Source organism: Anoplophora glabripennis, unplaced genomic scaffold, assembly GCF_000390285.2.
Source record: "Anoplophora glabripennis isolate ALB-LARVAE unplaced genomic scaffold, Agla_2.0 scaffold136, whole genome shotgun sequence".
Taxonomy (NCBI): domain Eukaryota; kingdom Metazoa; phylum Arthropoda; class Insecta; order Coleoptera; family Cerambycidae; genus Anoplophora; species Anoplophora glabripennis.
Genome location: NW_019416313.1, coordinates 1,019,979 through 1,046,977, shown reverse-complemented (window position 1 = coordinate 1,046,977; position 26,999 = coordinate 1,019,979). Strand labels below are relative to the sequence as shown.

The following is a 26,999-nucleotide window of genomic DNA, read 5'->3' as shown; positions in this document are numbered from 1 at the left end:
ATTTGGATTAAGGGCAATCAAATCTAAATAATGACATCAGCATATTAACAGTTGGAGCTGGCGACAACATAATTCGTTTTCTGAAGATTAGTGGTGGTAAGAATTTTCATTCTTACTCATACATTTAGTTTCAAATCGTTTCCATGCTAAGAGCCTTTGGTAAGTGAATATTCGTGATAATACATAATTATTTAATTTGTAGATTATATTTTTAAAGTTGGTATATTACCCAGTTCTAGCATTTAACAAAAATAATATTTTATCGAAAGTTTAGTCGTATCTTATCGAAAATTTTATCAATTTAGTTTTGCCGGTATTTTTTAAAGTTATTATCAGTATTAAACCTGCTATTTCTAGTGTAACAATATACGTTGAGTTTTTTTCTTAAATTTTGATCCAAGAGAGTATTTCTTGTGAGATATTTCCCTTAGTTTTATTTAGGAAGCCAAGAGAATTACGAATTAGTGCTAAGGATGTCTGAAATTGAAGAAACATTTATTAGACCATTCGGAGTAATTAAGATTGCCTTGGTAAGTACAAGTTATGAGGCATAAACATGTTTGTATTTTTATTGAAGCTAATGCACGTTGTACAGGATGAAGCAACTTCGACAACTTTTAGAGGGTTTCTTGATAACTTATTGAAATTTATTGTTCTCTACATATTTTTCAATATCTGAAATTTTATTTGAAATATTAATTAATATTTAAACAAAGAATTACTTACAAAATTTATTTTGTTGCTTGATTGTTCCTTCATGTAATTAAGTGTAACCAAGGCCAAGAAAAAATCCATGGCACACTGAACTAGATCATAAGACAGTTAAATTAACAAAACAATAATAATAACACAGCCTCACAAAAAAAATTCTGTACCAGAGACATGGGTATATAGATTGTGTGTATTTTTTATGCAGAATCCAAATCCGCAGCCCAAAAACCGATTTACGAGGTAATTTTTTAGTAAAACAATTTGAAAATACTTTGAGAAAACATTTTGAAATAATATTTTGGGCATTAGCAAGAAATATATGCAAATTAAATTCATACGCACCCCCTACGCGTGTCTGGTACAAAACATTTTTTGTGGGGCTGTGTAATTTCCGCTGTTTCTTATTTTTTAGCTGTCGTACTTGATTTATATCATTTATTTCGACTCTGACGAATACTGTGATTATGACTTAAGTTTGACTTGGTACTTCTTTGTATTCATAATCGCTCAATTCGACATCGGCGAATATAAGGGACCTGATACTGCCAACGAAAGGTGAGTGACACGCCCTTCGAGTAAACTTTTAGAAAACTGTCATTTTTGTGCTTCCCTGTAGGCCTTCTGAACAACAAGATTTCAATTTCCTAACCGAACCTGTGCCAAGTATTTAGTAAGTATTTGATTTCTAATCTAAATATTTTGACTGTAAAAATCAAACTGCAAACCCACATAAAATGTCGTTAATCGTTTATCAGATACGTATAACGATTATTCTTATATGAAATGATATTTAAAATTGTTTTATTGTGGTTATTAAAACTGTTCTTATCAAAGCTTATCATAGATACACATATTTTTAGGGGGAAGTACCAGATGTGATCTAAAAAAGTAGTACTGAGTCGTTCAAGTGCCACTTCTAAGAAAATAATATGTACTGTATGTTTAAAAAATGTAAACATCTACCTTTTAAGGTATAGGTAAAATAACCCCGAATGTTATGGATATGTACCACTGAAAATAGTATAAAGTTTTATTCCTCTGTCGCTATTGATAGTTACAACTGAAGTGCATTAATATTTGCAAAAAAATCTATCCGTAGATACCGGAAGACTACATCCTTTGAAAAATATTGACTAATTGACTGTCGTAACTTTTGATTTGAAAAATATTTAAAGAATTAAAAATTTATTGACAAAACCTTTGAACCTTGTACATGATATCGAATTGTTCCAGAATTGTATTCTTTATAAATATAGTTCTTTCTATTAAACAATAGCAATTCTCTTAAAAAGGGAAACTGTATTCACAAAACACAAACTTTAATTATAAAAATCTCAATATCGGAATCATTCCAGTTAACATGAACAATAAATGGAATTGTATTAATTTTTTTTAGCCCAAACTCTAAAGAAAACCATCTAAATGGTGGTGGTGACCATGATAATAACGTAGCAACATGGAAAGTGACGCTTGCCTGCCTTCTTACTCTAGGTACGTGTAGAAAATGTACCTAAAACATTCAAAATATATTTGATATTGTTTTAGGAATAGTAATGAAAATGTTGTTCCTCCTACGAAGATCCACAGAGACTGTAGTGAGGATTATCTTAATACTCGTCATCTCTTTCTTAGCCACTGTAGTGGCAACCCTTTGGTAAGCATTATTTCATATCCATACAGAAAGAATATATACATATGTCTTCCAGGTTTTGGTACATCCAAGCAAGTCCTCAACTCAGTAAAGGCTTCCTGACCCTACTCGTATTGTTCACAACTGTGATACTTATTGTATGCGTCACTATAATTTACTTAGTTTTAAAATCGCGTCCATCCTTCTTTGGATTATATTCAGTTCGATTTATTGGGGATGTTATCATGGTACGTGTTTTGTTTAATACCAAAATGCAGTTTCAACTATTTGTAAGGAACAAAATCAGAAGCGATATACAACAGCTGCCTTCGTTTTGTTCTCGAATGTGTTCTTTTTTTGCCGACTCCATATTTTTTTTTGTAGAAATACATTAGTCCAGCCACAGTCATACTGAAGCAATCGGCGGAAGCAATATTCTCCATGCCCCATCTTTTTGTGGTGTCAGTATCGGTAAGTTTTGATCAAATATACAAAATAAAATGACGCATTTAGTGGCGGGGTCTAATAAATCATCCCAGTTTTGGTTTGATGTTAACATTCAGGCCATCATTAGAAACCATGTTATTTTTCATTGCATCATAATAAAACTATACCTCTTCCAGCGCTTTGAGAGTATATCTATTTCAAAGTATATTTTCTAGACATTTTTTGTGAAACTGGTGATATTAATCATATTTTTCGCCACGACAATGTATGTGGGCTCGGGAGGGACACTCCTCGAAACAAACGAAAGATATGGAATCTATACCACTGCCTACTTTTCCACAATATTGGACGCTTGCTTGGCTATTTGGGCTGTTCAGTTCGTAACTGGAATCCAGAATATGATGTTGCGTCGAGCAATGGGCAGATGGTACTTTTCAATGTGAGTAGCACCTTGTTCTTTGCTCGATGAAGCTACTAACATTAATATTGTTGTTCCTTTCATTCCAGGATTAAACATTTTCAGAGTCATTCCATCTTTGCCGTCATCGATGCCTTCACATTTAATTCCAGTACCATCGGTTTAGAATCTATGATGTTGACTATAGCAGCTACTATAACCTCGTTGTTAGCGACCTACAAGAGAAACTATCTCGTGCGTTACTTTGCAACTTACGAGAAGTTCATTAATTTTTTATACGATAAGTTTTATTATTTTTCAGGTAAGTCAATAATAAAGCTCTGTACTAATTGACAGCAGTTTTTGGAAGTTAGTCCAATCGAATTTGATTTTTAGATTAGATAATTTTTTTCAGTAAACAAGGACTTGTAAAAATTAGGAAAAATTCCGTAGAATTTAATAAACTACTTTACCCAGCTGAATGTTATTGCTTCAAAGTTCGCAAAAAAATTGTTTTTTTTTTTCATTTAAAGAAAAACTAAACATTTTAGATAAAATTTTATGAATGGACTCAAAATTTTATAACAAAAATTTTGAGTCCATCCTGATGTCAATTGATAAACAAATGTTTTAGTTATTGCAAAAAACGGCTAAAAATCGCATTCTTTTTAAACTTCTATATCTTTAAAACGAAAAAAGATTTTTTAATAAGTGAAAAATCTACCGAAATTTTGACTTCTTTTTTAGGGTCGAAAAATGTAGATCTTTTTTTTTCGTTGAAATTTAACCGGAATGGCATTAGTGCCATTTGAAAGCTGACATTTTTTCACGAATTTAAAAAAATGTTGTCCAACGACCAACAGGACCCAAGCATTTTTTTTCAACAAATTGTAGAACTAGAAAATGTCAAGATTATACAAAACAAGAGAAAATACGCTAATGAGGACAGAGGATAACATATCAACAAGAGGTCACCTGTTAAATGTTAAACTTTTACTTAAGTATTTAAATTTAGGAATACTCTTTTTTATCGTTTTTTGCAAGTTTTGCAGGGATTTTTGCAGGGATGAGCTGTGGCAAGCAATTTTAAATGCTAGGAATTTATTAAGAAATGAAGAAACACTATTTAATATTAGACAATCATTTATCAAACGAATAAGATTGTGTATTAATGTAAACGGGGGTCATATTGAAAATTTAATGTAGCCACCTGAATTATTATTAAAAATAATCTTTAGTTTTTTACGTTTTTTTTTACTACAAACTTTTATTTTATTTTATTTTATTGCATCCAATAGAAAAACAAGAAATAAATCGAAAACGGTTAAATTTATCGACATAAAATAAGTATCCCTTATTTGTGAAAAATAGATAGGAGAACAATATTTTTCTATTAAAACTTTCGTACACGCACTGATAAAAAAGTTATAACCAGTTTTTATCAACCAAGAGTACATTTCGTAGCGCCCTCTAGCGTCTACAGCAAAATTAAGTACGGATTCGTTTTTCTCGTCTCAGAAAACCCCCTAATCCAAAATTTCAAAAGAATCCTTTGAAAACTTTCTAAGAATTTTAAAAATTTCGAATTCATTATTTGAACTTCAACGCCCTGTAACTTTTTTATTAGGACCAAGGTAAATTTGGTTTAATCGCATTATTTTGATGTAAGGAATCTACCCTTGCTCTGTGTCCCATTAATTTCGGGACACCCTGTATATGCAAATAGTACCCAAGGGTCAGATTCGGTCTGTACAATTTCAACTATAACAATTCGTTGCGGGTTGCCTAAATTTGTGAAGTCACACTAAAATAGTCTATTGACATCGCGCTGGACTCAAAATTTTTGTTATAAAAAGTTCTACACCTTTTGTCTAACACATTTTTTTAATGTTTAGTTTTTTACGTGGCTTTGTTTGCTGAACTAAATTTTGTCAAAGAAACGAGCTATTTTCGACAATTTGACTCGATTCCTTAAATTTGATTGTTCTATAATCCCTACTAAAGCAAATTTAATGTATCTTGGTACTTGAATTTTTATTCTTTTACAGGAACAGGATTTGTAACATTGTTTAATGTCCGGTCTGTAGCGACCTCCATGGTGTGGAACATCCTGCTAGGAGTCATCACGTCTTTCTTTGTAATTGTGGGAGCTTTGAGGTAACTGCCATATGATTATAATTTAAATGACAGATGTATTTAGTACTTAAAACTGTTTTCCCAGTTGCTGGTACAGTCAAGTCCTGGTTAACCAAGATTTATGGGTACTGATAACATTCTTCTCGATTCTACTACTAATTCTGTTTTCTGCATTGATCTTTCTACAGAAGAAATTTACCATGGTCATTGTGGTGTTAAAAGAATCTTTAAGAGCTGCTCTGCATGTGCCTAGAACTGTGATATTTTCCACTTTGGTAATAGTTTTGTAATTGTATGGATTAAATCAATGTGTATATCAAATGTTTTTTTAGCTATTTTTCGTGGAGCTATTCATATTGATCGCATTTGCTACTAAGACCATGAACATGGGTTCCTCAGGAATGCTGCCCGAGACAGTTCAGGAATATATTATGTTTTACAAGCATAGGGCTATGCTGTTTTTCTCCCTGGTACTAAATGCTTGCTTGGCCATCTGGGCTATTAAATTTGTCACTGGAGTTGAGGCAATGATCTTCAGCACAGCCGTTGCTAAACATTATTTTTCAAGGTGTGTAATCTTGTTCTTCTTATTTTTACCTCACGTGAAACATGAATTTTACTACTTATATTGTTACTATTACTGTATTTTTACTAATTTTTAGAAGTAACAATCGCTGGGACAATGATATACAAACCAAATTTCCATCCTCTATCTCCCAAATTAACTTAGGGGCTATCGCCTTCAATTCCCTTTTGCAATTTTTTGGCAGCAACAAGAACATACCGGGATCCTCTATTATTAAGAGAAGTCTAATGTATTTGTTCAATAATGGATATATTTTGACAGGTATGTCGAAGTCTACTCGTACGTTTGTTTAAACTATTGAGATTACAATAAACATACAAATAATTTCAAACATTTAATAACTGAATAATCTAAAGCTTATCAAATAATAGGAATGTTATGTCATGCCACCTGAGTATTTTCAAAGTCGCCGCAGTAAAACGAATAAACAGGTGCAAAAAACGATCAAACCATCAAGGTTTTAGGTACTGAAATCTACGAAAATACTAACTTTTTTATATATAACTCCACATGTAAATATTCTTATAACATTTACTTGCTTAGTCCTACATATAAAATTGTTTACTTTTATTTATAAGTACGTGAAAATAATTCTTAAAATGTGGGGTTAGGATAACAGAAAACGCATGTTTTACAAACGCTCTTTTTCGTTCTTATTTTATTTGGGTAAGTTTAAATGGTAACAATGAATAAACAAAACATCAAGGATTTTATTTTTGTGCTTACTTTTGTTCTACACGTTTTACTTTTAAAGATTTCAGTACCTAAAAACGCCAGAAATTTCACTATTTCTCGGCCAGGAATATGGCCACCAAGTGGAGACAAACGAAAAGCTGGCGGCGTAGTTTTATATGTAAATAGGTACCTACCTAAGTTGGCCAACCTTATGAAAATTTCTTTTTATATTTTTTAAGTTCTGATATTAGGTATTATTAATAATATATTTTTTTAATTTACGGTTATAGCAGGGCTATTGGCGAAGAGCTCCATAATAAAAAATGACGTGGAAATTTACTCCTATTTACATATTATTTGAGATCGGATTAATAAAATATCCAAATAGTTGTGTATTATTTTTTATAAAATCTGAATGAAAATCCTGCTCGTGAACATCAGTTTTTCTATAATATTGCAAATGCAACTAATAATTTCCAGATGCATTTAGTCGTTTGACCTTTGAAAGTTTAAAATTTTGTCCACCTAGTAAAAAAACCACGGACCTCACCTATTCACAATGTCACGAGCCGTCACTGAATTGAAATACTCCACGGGATTATATCTAAACGTTTTCGTATTAAATTGCCATTATAAACAAATAATTTATTTTTAGGGAGTATTACCAATCATTGGGCCCCTCACAAGGAAGATGCACGGGAAAGGCAGAATATATTCCCAGAAATGATGAGTGTCGCTACATTCAACTACATAGGGCACAATATTATTTTAATGATACAACTGTTAGTGGTTCTTTTATCGCTGTTGTCTACGTACTTGGTTATGCTGGTAAAAACGTTTCATTTCATTGATATACAGGAGGTAATTTTGAATGGGGATCATATTTATGCGAAGGCTACCTTTGACCTTTAGAAACACGTAATCTAAGTTCATTTTCTCAAATTCCAAACTGAAATAAATAACTTTGTAAGGTTACTTATACTTAGACTACCTTCTCGTAAACCGAATGGAAACAGGTGTGAAGTCAACTGGCGGACTTTTCAGAGGCGGCAATACGGCATCCGTTGCCTTTCGTAAGCGTTCTGAACAGGACTATTTGTATTCGGGGAAACGCAGACTATTACTTCTAAAAACTGACCCCCATTTAAACTTACACCCTGTATATGTAATATCTTAAATGCATCAATTACATTTAATTATTTATAGGTTACAAATTCGCCATACCAGTGGGAAATTTACGCCACAGTTGGTTTCATATCTACAGTTATGGCAGTCACCTGCTTTTCGGTATTTCAGGTAGGAGTTCGTTAGTTGTTAATAATTTGCATGGTGGAGGGGGTGGCATATTACGCATATTATATCTTTACGCCGAGGGACTTCTCTCATATATATTCCACTTGAGGTTTTTTTTCTTTTCAGAATGTGATCGATTCCATCCTTTTGTGCTCCTGTGATGATTGGTTAATCAACGACGTTATGGCTAGACCCTTTTCCATGTCAGACAGCTTGACATGGAATATAGCGAATTCCTAGAAGGATCTTACAAAGACAGAAAAATGAAGATTTTGATTATTTAGATCCATTAATCATGAAATTATTATTTATTTATACTTTTAAGGTACAATAAAATAATTTTGTACAAAAATTGGGTGTATTTTTAGAAAAAAGTAAAGATTTCAAAAAATCAGAGATAATTGTTCTGTTCTATATAAGTTATTACATTAATAAACATTTCAAGTCATTAATAATAATAATAATAATAATAATAATAATAATGATAATGATAATGATAATGATAATGATAATGATAATAATAATNCAATGTTCACTCCGAGAAATTTCACTTCCGAGGTGTAATTGGTGAACTCATCATGCACATGACGCAAAGTAAATAAAATAGATTGAGTTTTATTTTGATTAAAATACATTTTATTTGCCAAAAACCACTGCTTAACGTTATCCTGTGTTATTTGAACATTATTACGAAGGACACTGGCCTGACCTGCACTATTTAGGATCGTAGTATCATCCGCAAAGAGGATAAACTTGGAAATGCTATCACTATTTGGTAGATCGTTTATATAAATTAGAAACAGTACAGGCCCAAGGACAGATCCTTGTGGGACTCCGTGATTCATGGTTAAGCATGAAGATTTACTTCCATTAAAAGAGACAAATAGAGATCTGTCACTCAGGTACGACTTAATAAGGGAGATACTTTTTGGATCAATGTTATAGCGCGAAAGTTTTTAAAGTAAAATGTTGTGGCTCACACAGTCAAAAGTCTTATTAAGATCATATAAAGTACCATTAGTAATGTCTCTATTCTCAAAGCCACTCAGAACTGAGTGCATTAAGTTGTTTATTGCTAGTGAGGTGGACCTTTTATTACGAAAGCCAAATTGACAGGAGTGAAATAAGTTGTTTGATTCAAAATATCCGTTAATTTGATACTTTAGGATCTTTTCCAAAATCTTGGATATAATTGGAGTTAAGAAGATGTGTCTATAATTAGACGGGTAATCCTGGGTCCCTTCTTATGAATAGGAATAACTTTTGCTAGTTTAAGAATATCAGGGAACACATTATTCCTGATACACTCGTTAGTTAAATAGGTAAGGGGACTAACAATGCAATAATTCGACAGGTTGCTGATTAAGTTTTATAATAACTAACTTAGGCCAGGAAAAACAACTGGGAGGGAAATGAACATTTCGCGACTTATTTTTCTACAAGGTAGATTTCATAATAATACACTGGAATCTATCATTTTTTTTTAATTTCAAGTTTGCAACCTGGAAAGTTTTTTTTATTTTTTAGCCTTAGTTGCAAAATGAAATATACGACGCACGCGCGTGATATAGTTTTATATTATTACATATTCAAACAAAATATTACAGACTGTCAAATATATTATTTTCAAGCGAATTTCGTTTTTTTAACGACAGGACTATGAATATTATCGTCATTTTGTTCGGTCTCCGTTGTTTTTCAACGAATCTTGACGATTTTTTTTAACTTAAAGCTCTTTTCGTAAGCTTTCCGAATATGTAAAGATATATAACTATATCACGAGCGTGCGTTGTATATTTCATTTTGCAACTAAGACTAGAAAATAAAAAAAATCCAGGTTGCAAATTAGAAATTAAAAAAAATGATAGATTTCAATGTATTATTATGAAATCTACCATGAAAAATATCAGTGCGATTGTGGAAGATGCTCGGGATCGTCCAGACTAATAATTAGTTAATTTGTTTATAAGGCCATAACTTGTAAAACTATTCAACTTACCCATTCCAGATTTCGTGTGAGTGATAAGGAATGAGAGGATGCGATGCCAAAACGTTCTGGTAATAATAACACGGTTTATAAATGTTTAATTCAAAAGTCATAAATGAAATTCTTCTGTTTATAACTTTTGATCTAATCAATATTTTTTGACACTCGAGGCCAATTTTGTAAGTCTCTTAAAGATGAAAAAAAATACTTCACTGTTTTCTCGTGGAGATGAAAAAAAGTCTCGTCCAACTCCATATTTCCTAAACTGTTTAAGTAGGCCTTATTTTCTAATAACTAAGTTTAAGCTGATATATAATTTTTAAACTATTGAGGTCTTGTTCTAAATAATTTTCTTGACAAATGACTTGTCAAATCCGCAATTCGTTGCTTTCCGGTATATTGGAATTGATGTAGTCTAAAAAATTGTATCTCTTCGTAAATATTGGCAATTTTGAAAAGTGAATTTCACTGTCTTTGTTCCTTTATGTTCTTTTATCCCGCCACCTGCCATACCTGTAGAACTGGTTGTTTACTCTTTCTTGACGTCTCGCCGATCGTGGTAGTGAGATTTGAAACTAACATTATTTGGGTATGAACAAACTAACGAAATTGAATATTGCATAACATCACCATATCTTTCTATCAGATTTAGAGTGAAATTTATACCTGGAATTGAAATTACCTATTGAAAACGAGAAACCGATAACCAAATACTAATTTTTTCCCTAGAAGCACTCGTTTCAGTTCTGCGATTATTTAATTGCGACATTTATCGGAATTGCCTTTATTTATCGAAAGGCTGATCGAATCTTATCAAGGAAATTATCAATCAACACTTAAATCGTTATTTTTTATATAAATCGTGTCAGTGCTAATGAAATGGACAACCTGGTACAGAACAAGTTCGTTATCTTTTAACTTATATACGTCACTAAGTGTAACTAAACTGTAAAAGCAGAAAGAACTAAATAATTTTATAGATATATAAAAAATATCTTGGTTTTATTAAACACGTTTTAAAGTTTTTTGTTTAGAACTAACACCGAACATGGGGTCGGCTTTGTCCAATTTTCAACCAGAAGAGGTGAGTATTATATGTGCATTTCATTTTATTTTACATTCATCTTCTTATACAAATTAAAATATTCCTATATTTGTGTCTGTCTTATTGTTCTGGGCCGGCAGTTTTTTAGAAAAACGTAGAATTTTTAGCTGTTTTCTTTGTCAATTGTTTATCAATATACCTATGTGTTTACTTCCTAATTCAAGTCTCGAATGGACGTTTTGGTCATAGTGCCGATATGTGGGTCCGCATTGCAAAAGAACGTCGTATTGCCGATAAGGACTTTTTTGTGCATAGAATTCTGCGTTGACATTTGATTGAATCCCTTTCCAATTCCACCAGACGCATTGTCTTTCGAGGATGATCAATTTTATCAATTAATTCTCATGTGAATTTTTAAATTTCAAAAAAAAACTTTTTTTTTCTTTGTTCCATTAGTAGTTGTTTTTTACTTGATTGGCCTTTGTCAAACGTGATGATAGAATCATATTAAAAATGTTCTGACTTTCCGTTTATTTGCTGGGAATAGTTTTATCCACACATATGAACCGTCTCCACACTGGAATAAAGTAACTTTATTTCACTAGTAGAATATTGAAAAAATAATAAACCTATATGTTGCCATCATTTTTGGAATGCATAACATCTACCGAAGTTTGTGAAGAATTTGCACGAACGGAACACAAATCGGAAGCCCCAGTTAAAAATTCTTCAATATGTGCTCTTTCCAATACTGCAGCATTTGCTTTGTATCCTCTCGATTCACTCTTCAAATGAGCAGTAAGCTTGTTATATTTTCCAATATCTATATTTTTGTAGACCTTTATACTAGCCTTCAACATCGAATACTTCGACCATATAGATGGAATTGAATATTTTTCTTCAAATTTAAAAAATACCATAGCATGACTTACTTAAACTTTAATTTTGAAAATTAATACACTATTTTATTTTTTTAAAAAACAATTCTAATAAATTTGTATAAATATTTGTTGACAAAAGAATTTAAAAATATAAAATTTTATGTTAAAAAGCGGGTTAATAAGTAATACATTTCCAATTTTTAAAAATTTAGCTCTGGAATTTTAAATTAAAAAAACAGAATAAAAACCTGGCTGAGAAATACTATGGTACAAAATCATCTCCAACCATAAAATTTTTATTAATAAAGTGGTCTATAATCAGAGATTATGTTTTACTTAATTTTCGTTGAATGTCTTTATTTTCTTAGTTATTTATATATTTATTTATGTTTTTTAGAAAAATTAATTCACTGTATCTATTTCTACCTATAATTTATATTTCTCCCATCCTCTCTCTTATCTTGCTGGCTGGCTTAATCCTAATACCAATTGTTCAAAATAAATCAATTAATCAATATTTTGTCATTACTCCCGTTTTTCCCTCCATTCGTTTAAATTCTTTTTCGTAATGTTCCCTGGATTTCGCTGACAATAAATGGAAAATTGCTTCTTGAGCTTCTTCAAAAACAGTCACAGGAACACAATTACTTTCTTGCATTTTTACCAAATTCAGATAGAACTGTTTATTAAATAATTGATAATAAACAACGTACCGTAGCAACCAGTAAGTATAATAAAACCTACCATGTTTCATTGAGTACTGCTAAGAAATATCAAGTTGTGCGAATATTTTTTTATTAAATTCCAATAATTCTGACTCCACTAATATGATGTAATTATGGATAAAACGTTGTATTGCATTCGTCTTTTAATTGCCTTTTGTCCACTTAAGTATATTACCTAAACTACCTTCTCGGGTTTAAACATACTTGAAGCGTAACAATACATCTGGCAAAAAAAAACAGTATAAATATTTCATAGTTTTATGTTTTCCAGCTCGCCGTTTTTAAAAGTCTACCCCCAAAAACTACCGTAGAAATACCAGAACGACCCGAGAATAGAGTACCTACAGACAGAAAATTTTTAATAGTCTTCGGGGTGTTTGTAGTTGCCTTGGTAAGTATAGAAATAATTTTTTCACTTAAAGTTGTTGAAGATGCAAAAATCGGGGAAGTTTTTAAAACTTCACAAATGAAATCTATAGTAATTTATGGCACGGATCAATACAGATAACTACTATATACTCCTATTTACTGTTCGTAATAATCCAATGCGCTTTTGTTAGCTTTATAATCCAGATACAGGTGTGAATAAGGAAACTAATACATCCACAAAGCAATAAATAATAATAATAATAATAGTCTTTATTGTTCTACAGGGTGTTAAAAAAAGAGTGTAAAATATTTAAGGAGGTAATAGTATGAACCAAAATAAGCAGAAAAGTCTCAAAAAACATGGGTTCGCAAAGTAACGGTTGCGGAGATATGGAATGTTTTATGTTTTTTAGCCCCTTTTTTTATTTTTCAAAAACGTTGTGTATTTTCTTATAATAGTTGGTTGATGTTTAGTGAAATAAACAGTACGTATTTGACAGTTGTTCTCAGTGCACAAGTTTTCTTTCGCTATGGCTGGTAACTCTAACGCAGAATTAACAGACATGCATTTCATGTATGGTCGTGCTACTGGGAACGCCACCGAAGCGCGACGTCTTTATGTTGACGCTTATCCAAATCGCCAGATTCCTTCACAACGCATGTTTGGAAGAATTCACCAAAGATTGCGTGATACCGGTTCCTTGAGCAAACAGTGCCATTTATCCGGAAGACCAAGGTCGGTATCCACTCCTAGAGCAGAAGAAGAAATTCTAGCACTGGTAGAGCAGAATCCAGGTACGAGTGTGCGGAGAATATCAGCCGAGGTAGGAATTAGTGGTCCTCTTGTTTGGAGAATCCTTCACGAGCAACTGCTTTATCCATACCATGTGCAACGAGTACAGGCCTTAAATCCAATAAATGATCATCAAGCACGTTTGGTTTTTTGCCGCTGGTTTCTACGTCATGATGCTGAAGACCCTCGTTTTCTTGCAAACATTCTTTTTACTGATGAGGCCGGGTTCACAAGAAATGGAGTGTTTAATTTTCACAATACGCATATTTGGGCCGACGAAAATCCTCATGCTCTAATAGAATCTGGACATCAGGCACGTTTTTCATTAAACATTTGGATGGGTATTGTAGGTGACAGGTTTCTAGGTCCTGTTGTTTTACCAAACCGATTAACAGGCGCTGCTTACCTCAACTTTCTGCAGAATACTCTGTATGAGTTTTTAGAAAACATTCCTTTGAATCAGAGGCAATAAATGTGGTTTCAGCATGATGGTGCTCCAGCTCATTTTTCCATGGCCGTTAGAGAGCATTTACACCAAACTTTTCCACATAGATGGGTAGGAAGGGCCGGACCTGTTTTATGGCCTCCAAGATCGCCTGATCTGAACCCTCTAGATTTCTTTGTTTGGGAATATTTGAAGACATTAGTGTATGGTACTCCTGTAAATAGCCTAAAAGAGCTGCAGCTACGGATTAATCAAAAGTGTCAAGAAATCCAAACCAAGGAGGGTGTTTTCGAAAGAGTTCGAATATCGTTGAGACGAAGATGTCGTGCTTGCTTGGAAATGGACGGAGGGCACTTTAAATATCTTCTGTAACTTTGTTTTTTGTTTGTTAAAAGCTTCCTTTGTCGGTTTATTCCTAATAAAATAAAATGTTTGAAAAACGAATAGTGGTCCATATCTCCGCAACCGTTACTTTGCGGACCCATGTTTATTAAGACTTTTCTGCTTATTTTGGTTCATACTATTACCTCCTGAAATATTTTACACTCTTTTTTTAACACCCTGTATAACAAACATACATAGTACACAAACTAGTTTTCATTAGGTCGAACAAAAGGCGAAGTCTGCACAAGCAAAGTTGTGCACACTACTCAACATAACCTATTAACTGACATAAATTTTCTATCCCTAAATAATAATTATTAGTAATGACATTTCATTTAACCACAATTAAATAGTAGTATTATTAATAACATTGCCGCTCAAATAAAAGTCTTTTATATTTACTTTTGAATGAGTATATATTGCTCTCTTTTATATCTTGATCCAAATTATTATAAACATCGCAGATTTGATAACTAAATGACCTCTTAAACATCTCAGTATTATGTTGTGGGAGAGTTAGAAGACCCTTATATCTTATATTAATTGTATGTACGTCTGTTCTAAATTTGATCTTTCTATAAAAATAAGGCGGTGATTTATTTAAAATAATTGAATGATATAAACAAGCTGAACATTATAAAAAAAATAAGCGTATAGGATGTCCCGTTTATACTTTAAAAAAACTGGATAGTGGGTTTCTCTCGGAAGAGTAGTGGGGATAGTTCATAAATTCGTAACAAGTGATGAAAAAATGTTTCCATTATTTTTTTTTACCGTATAATATTAGTTATTGCACTTGCTATAGTTTTTAAAGCGATATACTTTTAGTAAGATGGTATCTGCCATAAATTAAAACGCCTCCTTAACATTATTTTTTTTCAGCTGCCCTTCCTGATATACACGTTATACTATTCCGACATTCACAGAATTTTTAGATATTATGACCAATGTGGCAACATCTGTGGAAAAATAAACGGCCAACAAGGCCAATTTGAATGTTCGGGCCAAGATTTCACGAACAAAAGGTGAGTCTAGCGTTGTTTCACGTCTAAACACAAACACTTATTTTGTGACTTCTCCTAGGCTCCTAGAACTGAGCGATGTTAATGGGACTAAGGTAGATCTATATCTTGCCCCCAGATTATGTGTCTCGGAGTGCTCTCCAGGCTAGTAAGTATTTTGTTCATATATAAAATACGTTCACAGATTTGAGAGAGTTAACGTGAAACAAGCATAATTTGAATTGGCGCAGGAAATTGTACAGGGTGTCCCAAGCTCGATGCCCCAATGATATTACAGGGTAACGCAAAATTGTTACTGAAATCTTGAAGTTTTAGATTTTTCGAAAATTGTGTTGACGTCAAGAAATTTTTTTTTCCAGGAATATACCTGTATTTCTCCATATTTAAAAAGAACATGTTTTTCCGATAAAATTTTATTTAAAAAATTTTTCTCTATCCATTTTCATTAAAAAGTTATGATCAGAAGTAAAAATAATAAATACAAACGATTTATAATAATTATTTTAGAATTTATTGCTTCGTTAATAGTAGAAGGCTGTTGAAAGCTTTCATACAAGGGTTGATACGAGACTGTTAATAATGCAAGTTGCCAGAAGTCCTTGAAATAGTAATATCAAATACATATTTAAATACTAAACATGTCTTATTAAGCACAAAGAAAACAAAAACAATAAAAGTAGAACAAAAAACAAGAAGTATTTTACATATATAACTAAAATTATTATAACATATTTTCTATATGTCCACCCCCTGTAGCTAAACATAAATCTAACCGATATCTACCTAACTTCTTCTATAATTTCGTTCTTCAGCATGTTAGGAGTAAGCTCTTTTTTAAACTTTATTCTTAAGGAAACCCCATAAAAAAAGTCCAAAGGAGTCATGTCCGGAGGTTTTCCGGGCCATTTTATGGAACCATTCATTCCAATTCATTGTTCCCCGAAAACATTATTTAAATAATCCTGCACAATAAACGCTTTATGGGGTGGGGCTCCATCGTACTGGATCCACAAACTCCTTCGCAACTGCAAAAGGATGTTTACGAGAAATGCTGCGAGTTCTTCTTGCAAGAAACGCAAGTATTTTATACTATTCAACAAACTTTCATACAAGTATGGTCCTCTCAGATGACATCCAATGACAACACATCAAACATTCACACCAAAATGTCCTTGATTTTGTATAGGATGAACAAAGTGTGGATCCTCAATGGACCAATAATGTTCATTTTTTATTTGTTTTTTTTTTGGCGCAAAATGCAGTTCAAACCATGCCGCTTAAACTCCATACTTCACATTTTAATAAGATAAAAGCACATAATAATACATTCTTATACATTACGATAATTCTTTAATATAATAATGGTGCTTAATAGGTATGATAAATATAAAAATTTATCCATTTAATTCTATGTTCTACGTTCATTTCACAAAGAATTAGACTCAGTAAACTAGCATTTAGAATAGGCAACTCCAGAATGATGAAAATGCTAAAAACTTCGTTTTAAGTTCCATAATTATCATTGCTGATGTAATGTATCCTAAACGAAAATTTTCAAGTGTATTATAGGACTCATTAGAAAAAAAAATAAAACTGGGATCTGTATGTGATTAACACGAATTCATAAAATTCTGAAAACAACAGAAGATTTAATTTTTAATATCTCTTATATCTTAACTTGAAATCGTTTTTTTGGATCAACTTTTCAGAGATAAGATCTTAAAGATCTTTACTAAATTGAGTAATTCGAAATTAATTTTAAATATTACATTAAAAAAACTAAAACTAAACACAGTAAAGATTAATTAAATAACTTATTTCTATTATCGTAACACAAAGCTTTTTATCAAAAGATTAGTATTTATTTATTTATTTCAAGTAACTGCACTTGCAGGTATATAGGTAAGTGCGTAATTTTATTTTTAAACTTCTGATGAATAAAAGACTTAGATAAAGTTTGAGCAAATAAACATGTAATTTTTCGAATTGTACCCGCTATCGTTTATCAATTAAGTACAGTATATGTTGTTGTTAAACCTAATAATTTAAAGAAAAGTTGATAAGCATTTGCTATATTAATTTAATCCTCATAATTCCCTATGATAAGTGTCTTAATGAAGGTGTGGTACGTCGGGAAGTACCTGTATTCTATACTGAGGAATATGTACATTAAATGATTCTAAAAACTGATAATACCTGAAATCCTTTCCAAAAACATTCGATGCTTGTACAGTAATTAGTTATTTCTTAATCTTAATTTTTAGGTGAACTTTCATAAAGGTTTCCTATTCTTAAAATGAACTGTTTTTGATATATCTAATTTTTTTCAAAAAAAATTAAACAAACACTGCCTAATTCAAAAGATGTGTATTTTACAATAACAAAGTTACAGCGATAAAATTTATAGGGGACGTAACTAAAACTCTGAACTTCCCTACCATAATTCCAAAATGACTTAATTTCATACAGGTACAGGTACAGGTGGTAGAAATTTAATGCCGAATTTAGTCAACTTTTTAAACCATCTTAACTTTTTTTAAAAAATGGGATATCCTGTATATTTTATAACCTGATGAACAATTTTGTTCTCTTTCGAATGGTATAATGGTTCCCTATACCTATCTCTTCGGGTTTTTAAGGTATGTATTTACTGTTTTTCGTGCATTCAACGAATATCGCATAATTTCTTGCGAGGTTGGCTGTGAAATTTTAGTGGAACTTCAAATCAAGCACCTGTCACCAGTTTATTGTTGTCAATTTAACACATACAGTGAATGTTTATTTGAGTATTATTTATTGTTAAAGAATGGAAAATGTTAACGTTAATTCAAATTCTAAATTTATTATTTATTCATGGAGACAGAATTAAACTACGTAATACGAATAATAATTATGTTTACAAATCTAATTAATTTGTTAAGTGACCGCCATTTACTTGTAAACAGTTATGTATCCTTCTTTATCCACATCTTTTTGAACAAGGCAGTGAAAATTTTTTCACATAGAAAAGACCGCTCAACCCTTCAAATGGTTTTTGAAAAATTGAAATCGGTTGATTTACGGCCACAGTAAATTTTTAAAGTTAAAACTCTTTTTTTTTATTTTTAAACAATTAGATTACATTTATCAATTTGCATTTAATTTTTTTCAAAAATTATAATTTGAAAGTCTTTTTTGTTAATTGTATCTGTATTTAACAAAAAAAATAATTTCCAAATAAAAATTTTTTAATTTGTTTAAACAAAAATTATTTAAATAATTGCAATAATTATTACTAAATACATTCATATTCAGAGTATTGAAATATATACGCAAACAAATTGTTTCATTGAAAAAAGGTAATAGCATACGGTAAAATATACAGTATATTTAGTGCATGAATAATAAACTTTGTTTAAAACAAAATATGTGCAAATTAGACAGTTGGCATTACGATAATCGAATTTCTTGGCTCGCGAGACATCGGACTAAAAAAAAAAAGATTTAAATTGATCTATTACGAGCCGAGATAATGCAATTTTTTTCGTACCTTCGCATTTTGAACCTCCGATTTCAGTCTCGGAGCGAAAGCCTCGTCCCCCACTTTTCGTGTTTTGAGTCACTTTTCGCGAGTACGAGCGACAGCTTTTGCGCTGATTTATCTATGTTGCTGATAACTTATGGATACGAAAATTTTTTCCAGCTTAGAACTCGGAAAAACGAAGCCACTAGATCAAAGATTATTGCTAAATTGTTTATAAATTAACGGTAAATGCCGATAAACTTTGACCGTTTGTATTTCGAGAACCAATTAACGGAATTTAACTTTTTTTTTAAAGAAGCGTCTTTCCGAGTACTTCAAAATTATTATTTATGACATAAATTAAATTGCAAATTGATAAATGTTATCTAATTGTTTAAAAATAAAAAAAGAGTGTTAACTTTCCGATTTCAATTCTTCAAAAACCATTTGAAAGGTTGAGCGGTCTTTTCCATGTGAAAAAATTTTCAACTATCTAAATGGTTTATTTAAGACTGTGTGCAACATTTTGAAAATTCGAAAATTTTTTTTCAAAAAATTAATTTGCGAAAACTATAGAACCGATTTTAATGGAATTTGGTGTGTTGTTTTAATATACTCTAAAGTATTTTTTACCAAAATTATAATGTCCTCGGAGCAATTAAAATATTTTTAAAAAATTATCCAGAAAACTTAATTATTTTGCCTTTTTTTCGTCAATTATTGATATTTTGCGACATCAGTAATAAATTTAAACATTTTTAATTTACAGTATATAGTGCAAAATTCAATTCTAAACCTTTTTTTCCTCTTCAATATTCTTCCAAAATTCATAGGTTCCAAGATATAAGTAAAAAACTCGGATTTAATTTTTAAACATTTTTGCAATTTTGAAAGTGTTTCGGACCTCGCCCAGATCTAGGGATCTACACTTTTATTATGTGAGTTGTACTGAAGGTATTCCATCAAAAATTAGCTTGCCCCCTCTTACATCCAAGAAGATATTTCGATAGATCCGCCCTGGTCTAGTAAGCTTGTTTCAAAAGTTGAAATGTTTCCGTGAAAGTTTTCCCCAGTTTTATGCAAAATTTTACGTTGCATCGTTGTTCCAGCAAATCGCACATTTCAAAAATCGTCACGAACGGTTAACAATATCACGAAAGCTAAGTGAGATATCAACAATCTAAGAACATGTATGAGTATTTCATTGACTATCCTATATTATCTTTGTTCTTCAATATCTCTTTTAATTTAATTCAAACTAAATTAATTTAATACGACAGCATGCCCAAATTGTATCAATGGCATTCTTGTAAAGATCAAACGAATTTATTTGTAGAAAAGCCATTTTCTATTATCGTAACAAATTGATCTTTACGTCTGGTACTGATTGCATACAGAGATAAGGTCGTTTATCTCTGATGTTGACAAATACTCGAATGTGTTATTACACCAACTCCTACTACTAATGCAGTCTAAAAATACAAAATAAATTAAACAATACCTTTGTGTGAATTTACACTTTTGAAAGATAATTTTTTTATTGTAATTTCCTTTAACACTGGATTCAAAGTTTCTGAGCCTTTCTTACCTTTTGTGACGGAACTGACGTTAAAAGCGCCCTCTGTTTTTTTCCAGCGACGAAGTATCCGGTTATTGTCTCAAGCGAAACTATGACGTAAATGGAAGTCTGAAATACTACTATTATGAGAACAACGCATGGACATCTAACTTATCGGGTTATTTGAATTATATGGCATGGAGAATCACCCTTGCATGTTCTCTCTCCCTGGGTACGTTAAAAAACTGATTGCTTAGATTTTTGTATCTTCCAAAATGTTGGAAACATAATTCGCGTAACTCCCACATCGAGATAAAAATACTTGTGCCACAGGGCTCTGTTCTAAGGCTACTTTCGTTTCATGCTTCTAATAAATGTCAAGAATATATAGTGATACTTGTTTTAGCCATCGGATTCACTGTTCTGTTCCTCTTCCGTATGGCCACGGTTGTCATGGTGTGGGGCATCTTGGCAGGAGTTCTCATTTTTTTGGCTGCTGCAATGGGAGGTTGCTGGTAAGCTCGTTAGTTGTTAATTTAAGACGAAAATATGAAACGGATTTGTTATACTTTTTCAGGTACCTTTATACCCAAGCCAGATCAGAAAATAGTCAGGGATTTTTAGTTTTAGCCATTTTCGCAACAGTTATGTTCTTAATTCTACTCTGCTTGGTAGTTTTCTTCAGAAAAAAAATTGCCTTGGTAATTGTATTACTGAAGGAATCAATGAAGGCGACTTTTGCGATGCCGCGACTGTTCCTAGTTCCCGTGTTGGTAAGCACAAGAAATAAATAAAAAATCTTGTTTCTAAAAATCTATTCTTCCTTATGTTGGTTTCATATGTCATTTCCAATTGTTTCTGTACTTCTTCAATTCTTTATCTTTTGCTTTTCTCTTCATGCATCCAACGAAACAGAGCCATTTTCAGGAACTGCAAAAGAGTAGATATCATTTCGCTTTACTTTATGAACAATAAATGTGCGAATAGAACAGCTCAGCTATTTAATGAACAACATGAAGATAGTTAATGAAGCTAGTGAAGTTGCAGTTTTAGGACAAGTTCATCTTGATCCTACATTAAGTACGAGGCAGCTGGCATCTGTGTCTGGGATCAATCGAACTAGCATACAAACCATTTTGAAGAAGAATAAATTCCATCCATACAAAAAACATTTAGTCCAGGAACTTCATGAGGATGATTATGACCGCCGTTTGCAATTTTGCGAAATAATAAGTGAGCGGGCAGGGAACGATCAATAGTTCCTTTATAACATCTGTTTTTCAGATAAATGCAGTTTTTTCTTGAACGGGACGGTAAATCGTCACAATTGCCGCTATTGGTCCGATTCAAACCCAAGACTTTTTCAAGAGGTGCATACACAGCAACCGGAAATATTTAATGTATGGGCTGGAATTTCCGGTGACCGGCTGGTGGGCCCTTTTTTTTCTACCTGGTAATTTGACTGGCCAAATGTATTTGCAATTACTGGAAGACGCTATTGACCCTGCCTTGACTGATATTATTGAAAATGTTCCAGAGTATGATGAAGATCATTTGATTTTTCAACAGGACGGTGCTCCTCCGCATTATGCGTTAATTATCCGTCAGTATTTGGACCAACGTTTTCTACGGAATTAGATTGGGAGAAGAGGCAGCATTGAGTGGCCTCCACGATCACCGGATTTATCGCCCCTTGATTTCTTTTTGTGGGGATACCTAAAAAGTAAAATCTATAAAACACAGCCAGCGTCGCTGGAAGATTTGCGTCAAAGAATCGTCGACGAATGCCGTCGAATCACTCCGGAAATGCTTCGGAATGTGCGCGAACGTTTCGAACAAAATCTTTATTCTTGTATGGAAGCGGGCGGTCATCAGTTTGAACATTTAATCAACTAAGTAGTAAGTAAGCAACAAAGCATAATTTAAATTTTAAAATGTAAATTTTTTTCAAAGTATTGGGCGGAATTATAAAATTTAAAGTCTATTGTAAAGAAAATTGTAAGAGCTTTCAAAAGAAATATTACTCAACCCCCAATTCCATTTAAATATTTTGGGGTGATGCTTACCCTTGCTTGGGGGTGAAAGTGGCGGAGTCAAAAATACCAGCAAAGAATGTCTTGTTTAATCTAAAATCGACGGGTCTGAGCGTTTTTCTACAATCTTGACGCAGTTCCTGAAAATGGCTCTGTTTCGTTTTCATTTGATCACTCACTATTAAAACTCAAATATCATCATATTCACTTTTTCCAGGTTCTTATCGCACAACTGATTATATTGGGTGCCTTCACTGTCACAACTATTTACATGAGTTCTGCTGGGATACTGGCAAAACAAACCGATTTCTATTTGATCTACAGAAAAAACTTTGTGATGATCTTCGCCATTATATTCAACGGCTGCATAACAATTTGGGCTGCCCAATTCGTCACTGCTATCAATTACATGGTAGTAGCTGGTGCAGTTTCCAAATGGTATTTCGCGAGGTAAGTCGACTACCTATTTTTTATTGTGCATCCTTTCAAACGGTCGTAAGAGTGACTGCTGAATTAAATTTCTTTTTTTTTTTTTAGAGATAAGAACCATTTGGACAGTCCTATTGTAACCAGTACATCTATTACGTTCAAGTTTCATTTGGGAAGCGTCGCTTTCGGATCCATGATTATTACCATCATAGTTATAATACGCTCAATTTTGTCTTCACTATCGAGGAATAGAGTCGTATGTTTTCCAGCCATCGAGAGGTTCGTGAAGTTCCTGTCAAAAAATGCGTATCTCTTAACAGGTGAGTTTGTATACCGAGTGTCTAGACGCAAATTTCAAGGATGAAAATAGACCGATTTAGGTCAACGATATATTTTCAATTTTATTTTTTTTTTTTGAGATATCTCTGTTATTCCCTTTATCTTTTAAGATACTTTAATTTAAAGTTTGGTGGGCGAGTTTTTGGGGTAATATTACATTGCTTTATATTTTACCTAAGATCACCTTAAACAGTCTTGTTGTATTTTTTTGCTACATTCTTTGTTTGCTGAGATAAATTTTGAAATAAATATGGCAAAAAACGAAGGACTGTTTCCGGTATTCTGTTTTCTTAGTATAAAATAAGCCTGTGTTCTACATTAACTATCCAAAAATTCGTCTATACCACAGTTCATTGTTACATTATAAAAATCATCTTGGGAAGTTACTCTCGCAGTATGGCTCATTCATGGGGACCGCCTAGCTGGGTATCTTGGCCGATAGATATCGATCGGCCGAGGTAAGCATCACGGACGCAGGCTGGAACTTGGATGGGTGACCTAAGGCAGGCTCGGGACGTGGCTGTGGCACCCTACCAGAGACCTGGGTCGCTCAGCACCTTCCGCCTGCGTGTGGTCCCCGATAAAATGGTAATGAGAATAGAGCAATAAATCTCTGTAACTCAAGACCATGCTATCATACATAAAAATTGTACGAGACTTTGCCACCAAGCCACCCGTGTACTAATAGGATGGTTTGAAGAAAGTATTCGAGTAATGAAAGAGGGGTGTATAAGGGGCCTCGACATACATACATACATGGCTCATCCGTTTCTGGACAGCCTGTATCAGAAGATGAACGTTAGAAAAAGCACATGTACTTTCTGGAAAGTTCTCAATATTTCTTATATTTTCAGCTATGCATGGCCAACCGTTCTTCAAATCTGGCAAAAGGGCGGTGCAAATCATAATCCAGAATGTAGTGAACATAGCTGCAGTCAATTTCATAGGAAATTTCATCCTTTTCATGGCTCACTTGCTGGTGGTACTGCTGTCTGTTTTTGTCACCTTTTTAGTGATGCTGGTAATGTCTTTTTTCAACCTGCAAAAGAACTTGTTTATTTGGAAATTTAATATTTCGTATTTTTTTAGTCCAAATAATACCATGTTCAATTCATTTTAGGGAGCAGATGGCACTTATATTGAATTCGTATACCTCATCGTAGTACTCGTGTCTATAGTTGTAGCAGCCATTTGCTTCTCGATATTTGAGGTAAGTACTAGTCTACTGTTTTTTTTTAAACATCAGGTATTATCAAAAAGAAGCAACGAATGAACAAACAAACTTTCATTCCATTTTTCTTTCTAGACTGCCATCGACACAATATTTTTATGCTTCTGTGAAGATTGCACACTTAATGATGGTATGAGCAGGCCGTACGCCATGTCAACAGCATTGATGGAGTTCATGGACAATTCCAAGACAATATTTGCGAAGAAGAAGATGTAAATTTTGTAGACTTTCGCTTTCGGCTTCAGTGCTGCCAACGCTGTCAATGAATGTTCCTAGTAAAATGTGCGACGGCAAGATTGTTACTTTGTTAAATAATATTTTTATTAGTATTTAAGTAAATAAACTTTTATATAGTAATTTTGTATTATAAAACTTGTTTTCTATTTTGAACAATTCATTACGGCATATTACAACAACTTAAAAAAATAGGAATATTTAGACTAATCACTTTTAATATGTCTCATTGAACAATGAAACTCTCAAGAATTATTGAAACGTGTCAAAATCGAAACTACAGTTTCTATATCAAAATTAATAGACTACAAGCCCATCGGAAATTTTCAATGGGCCATTTGACCCGGCATGAATTACTTATAAATCAATACTACCACATATAACAATATTTTAGAAACTATGCCTTCAATTCTCGTTGGTACAGGTGAGTACACAGGTAAGCTAAACCTGTCCACCAAGGGGGGTGGTTTTCGGCAAAACATTTTTGTACGGCATTTCTAAAGTATATAGGTTATACAAAAAAAATTAACCTCGACCTAATGCCGTACAAAAATAGCAATACCGGAAGCCAGGAAAATTTTTGATTTTCTTAAAATTTTGGCCCGGGTTTTGGTGATTTACTACAATACGGCATTTATACTGCAAGTTTCGGATTGATACGTAGATAACTTTTTTAATGAGGCCGTACGTATCTGCTGATACAGGGGTTAGAAATGCAGGAAGCAACCCTCTATTTTAGCCCCCATTGTTTCAAGTCATTCAAAAATGTACGGCATCGATTCCACGTGATTATTTAACTCTCCAAATAATTCTTAGCAACTATGCCGTCTGAAAATTATGGATAATGCAAAAGTTTATAAACAATTACTTGTATTTTGGAGTTGAGTTTTATTTTTTTTTTCGATAAGATCATTAATTCCTGTACGGCAACCACTTTTTTAATAAAATGTAACCAAAAACTATCGTACTAAATCATGGTCGGTTATAATTAATGGTACAAATTAAAAATTCGAAATAAAAAACAAATAAATGTGAAAATTTACAATATTTTGAAAATTCCTTGTTATAAACTAAAAATGTTATATTCAAAATAATATGTAATGCTGTAATACACTTTTCATAAGTAAAATAATAAAAAAAACAATGCTGTACATTTTTAACTAGTGGATTTTACATAGCTGATAATATTTTTCATTAAATTTTTTACTACATTTTTAGGTCATTAATACTGGCCTGCTAAGCTGAAACGTCCTATATGACAAAATTTCAGTTTTTGAGTTGAAGGCGTAATTGTGATGCAGATATGCATCTACAACTATTTTTCTACGCATAAAGCACTTGTTTCTTACATTCAGTTTCGTCCTATCTACCAAAATCAACATGATTACTAAGAATGTTTGTCCTATCTTCATTTACTAATTAAATGTGTTCTAAATACGCAAATAGAGTTTAGTAAAATTTAAAGGTATGAAATAAAATTACCAAGCAGGATGTCCTATCTGTCAGATGGGACGTTTTTTCTCAATTCTCAATATTGGAAGCTTTCTAAAAAAGAACAGCGACTTTTCATAAACGGTTCCATTAAGCTTATCAGCAAATCAAGAAGTACGACTAAATGCGTTTCAAAAATAAATTTATTATAAATTGTATTGTTGTTTTTCTTCTGTTGATACTTTTAAATTTTTCAAAAAAAAAAAAACCAATAAATAATTTGTATTCATTATTATTGTCCTATGTGTTTACCTTTTTTCAGATTCCTAAGGATAAACGTCCTAACTAACAAAAGTCAAAGTTTTGGGAAACTATGCAATTTGCAAAGTATACATATTGATTTATATCGCTTAAAGTTAACTCATGCCAAAATTTCATTCCTTTTGAATAATATTTACACAGTGAACAATATAAAAACAGAAAATCGTTAATATCTCAAAACTTTCCTCAGGTCAGATAGGACGGTTCATCTTAGCAGGGCAGAATAACTATAGGGCATTTACAAATATTCATCAGAAGTACAACATAAAGAATGAAAATTGCAACGCCGTACATATTTATTTTGTTGGAACAATTCTTCGAAACTTGATAAGTCCATAATGAGTTTTATCCTAATTTCAAGAGAAATTTAATTTATACCGTAGAAATTATGATGG

At 32.3% G+C, this 26,999-nt stretch overlaps 2 protein-coding genes across 2 annotated transcripts; both read left to right on the top strand.

Moving 5' to 3' along the window:
* Positions 1-361: 361 nt before the first annotated feature.
* Positions 362-8,221, top strand: LOC108914235. Its single transcript, XM_018720000.2, has 16 exons — positions 362-530; positions 1,124-1,266; positions 1,328-1,381; positions 2,108-2,202; positions 2,257-2,365; positions 2,418-2,589; positions 2,726-2,812; positions 3,004-3,227; positions 3,296-3,507; positions 5,234-5,342; positions 5,407-5,596; positions 5,654-5,889; positions 5,984-6,168; positions 7,238-7,410; positions 7,789-7,878; positions 8,002-8,221. The coding sequence occupies exons 1-16, from the start codon at positions 474-476 to the stop codon at positions 8,113-8,115; spliced, it is 2,250 nt and encodes a 749-aa protein (XP_018575516.1). The 5' UTR covers positions 362-473; the 3' UTR covers positions 8,116-8,221.
* Positions 8,222-10,717: 2,496 nt separating this feature from the next.
* LOC108914238 (choline transporter-like protein 1) lies at positions 10,718-25,123 on the top strand. Its single transcript, XM_018720004.2, has 12 exons — positions 10,718-10,946; positions 12,785-12,904; positions 15,387-15,529; positions 15,588-15,674; positions 20,664-20,818; positions 20,993-21,101; positions 21,164-21,359; positions 22,837-23,069; positions 23,157-23,368; positions 24,242-24,408; positions 24,508-24,597; positions 24,694-25,123. The coding sequence occupies exons 1-12, from the start codon at positions 10,911-10,913 to the stop codon at positions 24,832-24,834; spliced, it is 1,689 nt and encodes a 562-aa protein (XP_018575520.1). The 5' UTR covers positions 10,718-10,910; the 3' UTR covers positions 24,835-25,123.
* Positions 25,124-26,999: the final 1,876 nt, after the last annotated feature.

Coding starts and splice junctions, on each gene's coding strand:
- LOC108914238 (XM_018720004.2), top strand. CDS start 10,911: ATGGGGTCGGCTTTGTCCAATTTTCAACCAGAAGAG. Junction 23,070..23,156: donor TCCAAATGGTATTTCGCGAG/GTAAGTCGACTA, acceptor TTTTTTTTTTAG/AGATAAGAACCATTTGGACA. Junction 24,598..24,693: donor TTTGCTTCTCGATATTTGAG/GTAAGTACTAGT, acceptor TTTTCTTTCTAG/ACTGCCATCGACACAATATT.
- LOC108914235 (XM_018720000.2), top strand. CDS start 474: ATGTCTGAAATTGAAGAAACATTTATTAGACCATTCGGAGTAATTAAG. Junction 2,203..2,256: donor TGCCTGCCTTCTTACTCTAG/GTACGTGTAGAA, acceptor ATATTGTTTTAG/GAATAGTAATGAAAATGTTG. Junction 6,169..7,237: donor TAATGGATATATTTTGACAG/GTATGTCGAAGT, acceptor ATTTATTTTTAG/GGAGTATTACCAATCATTGG.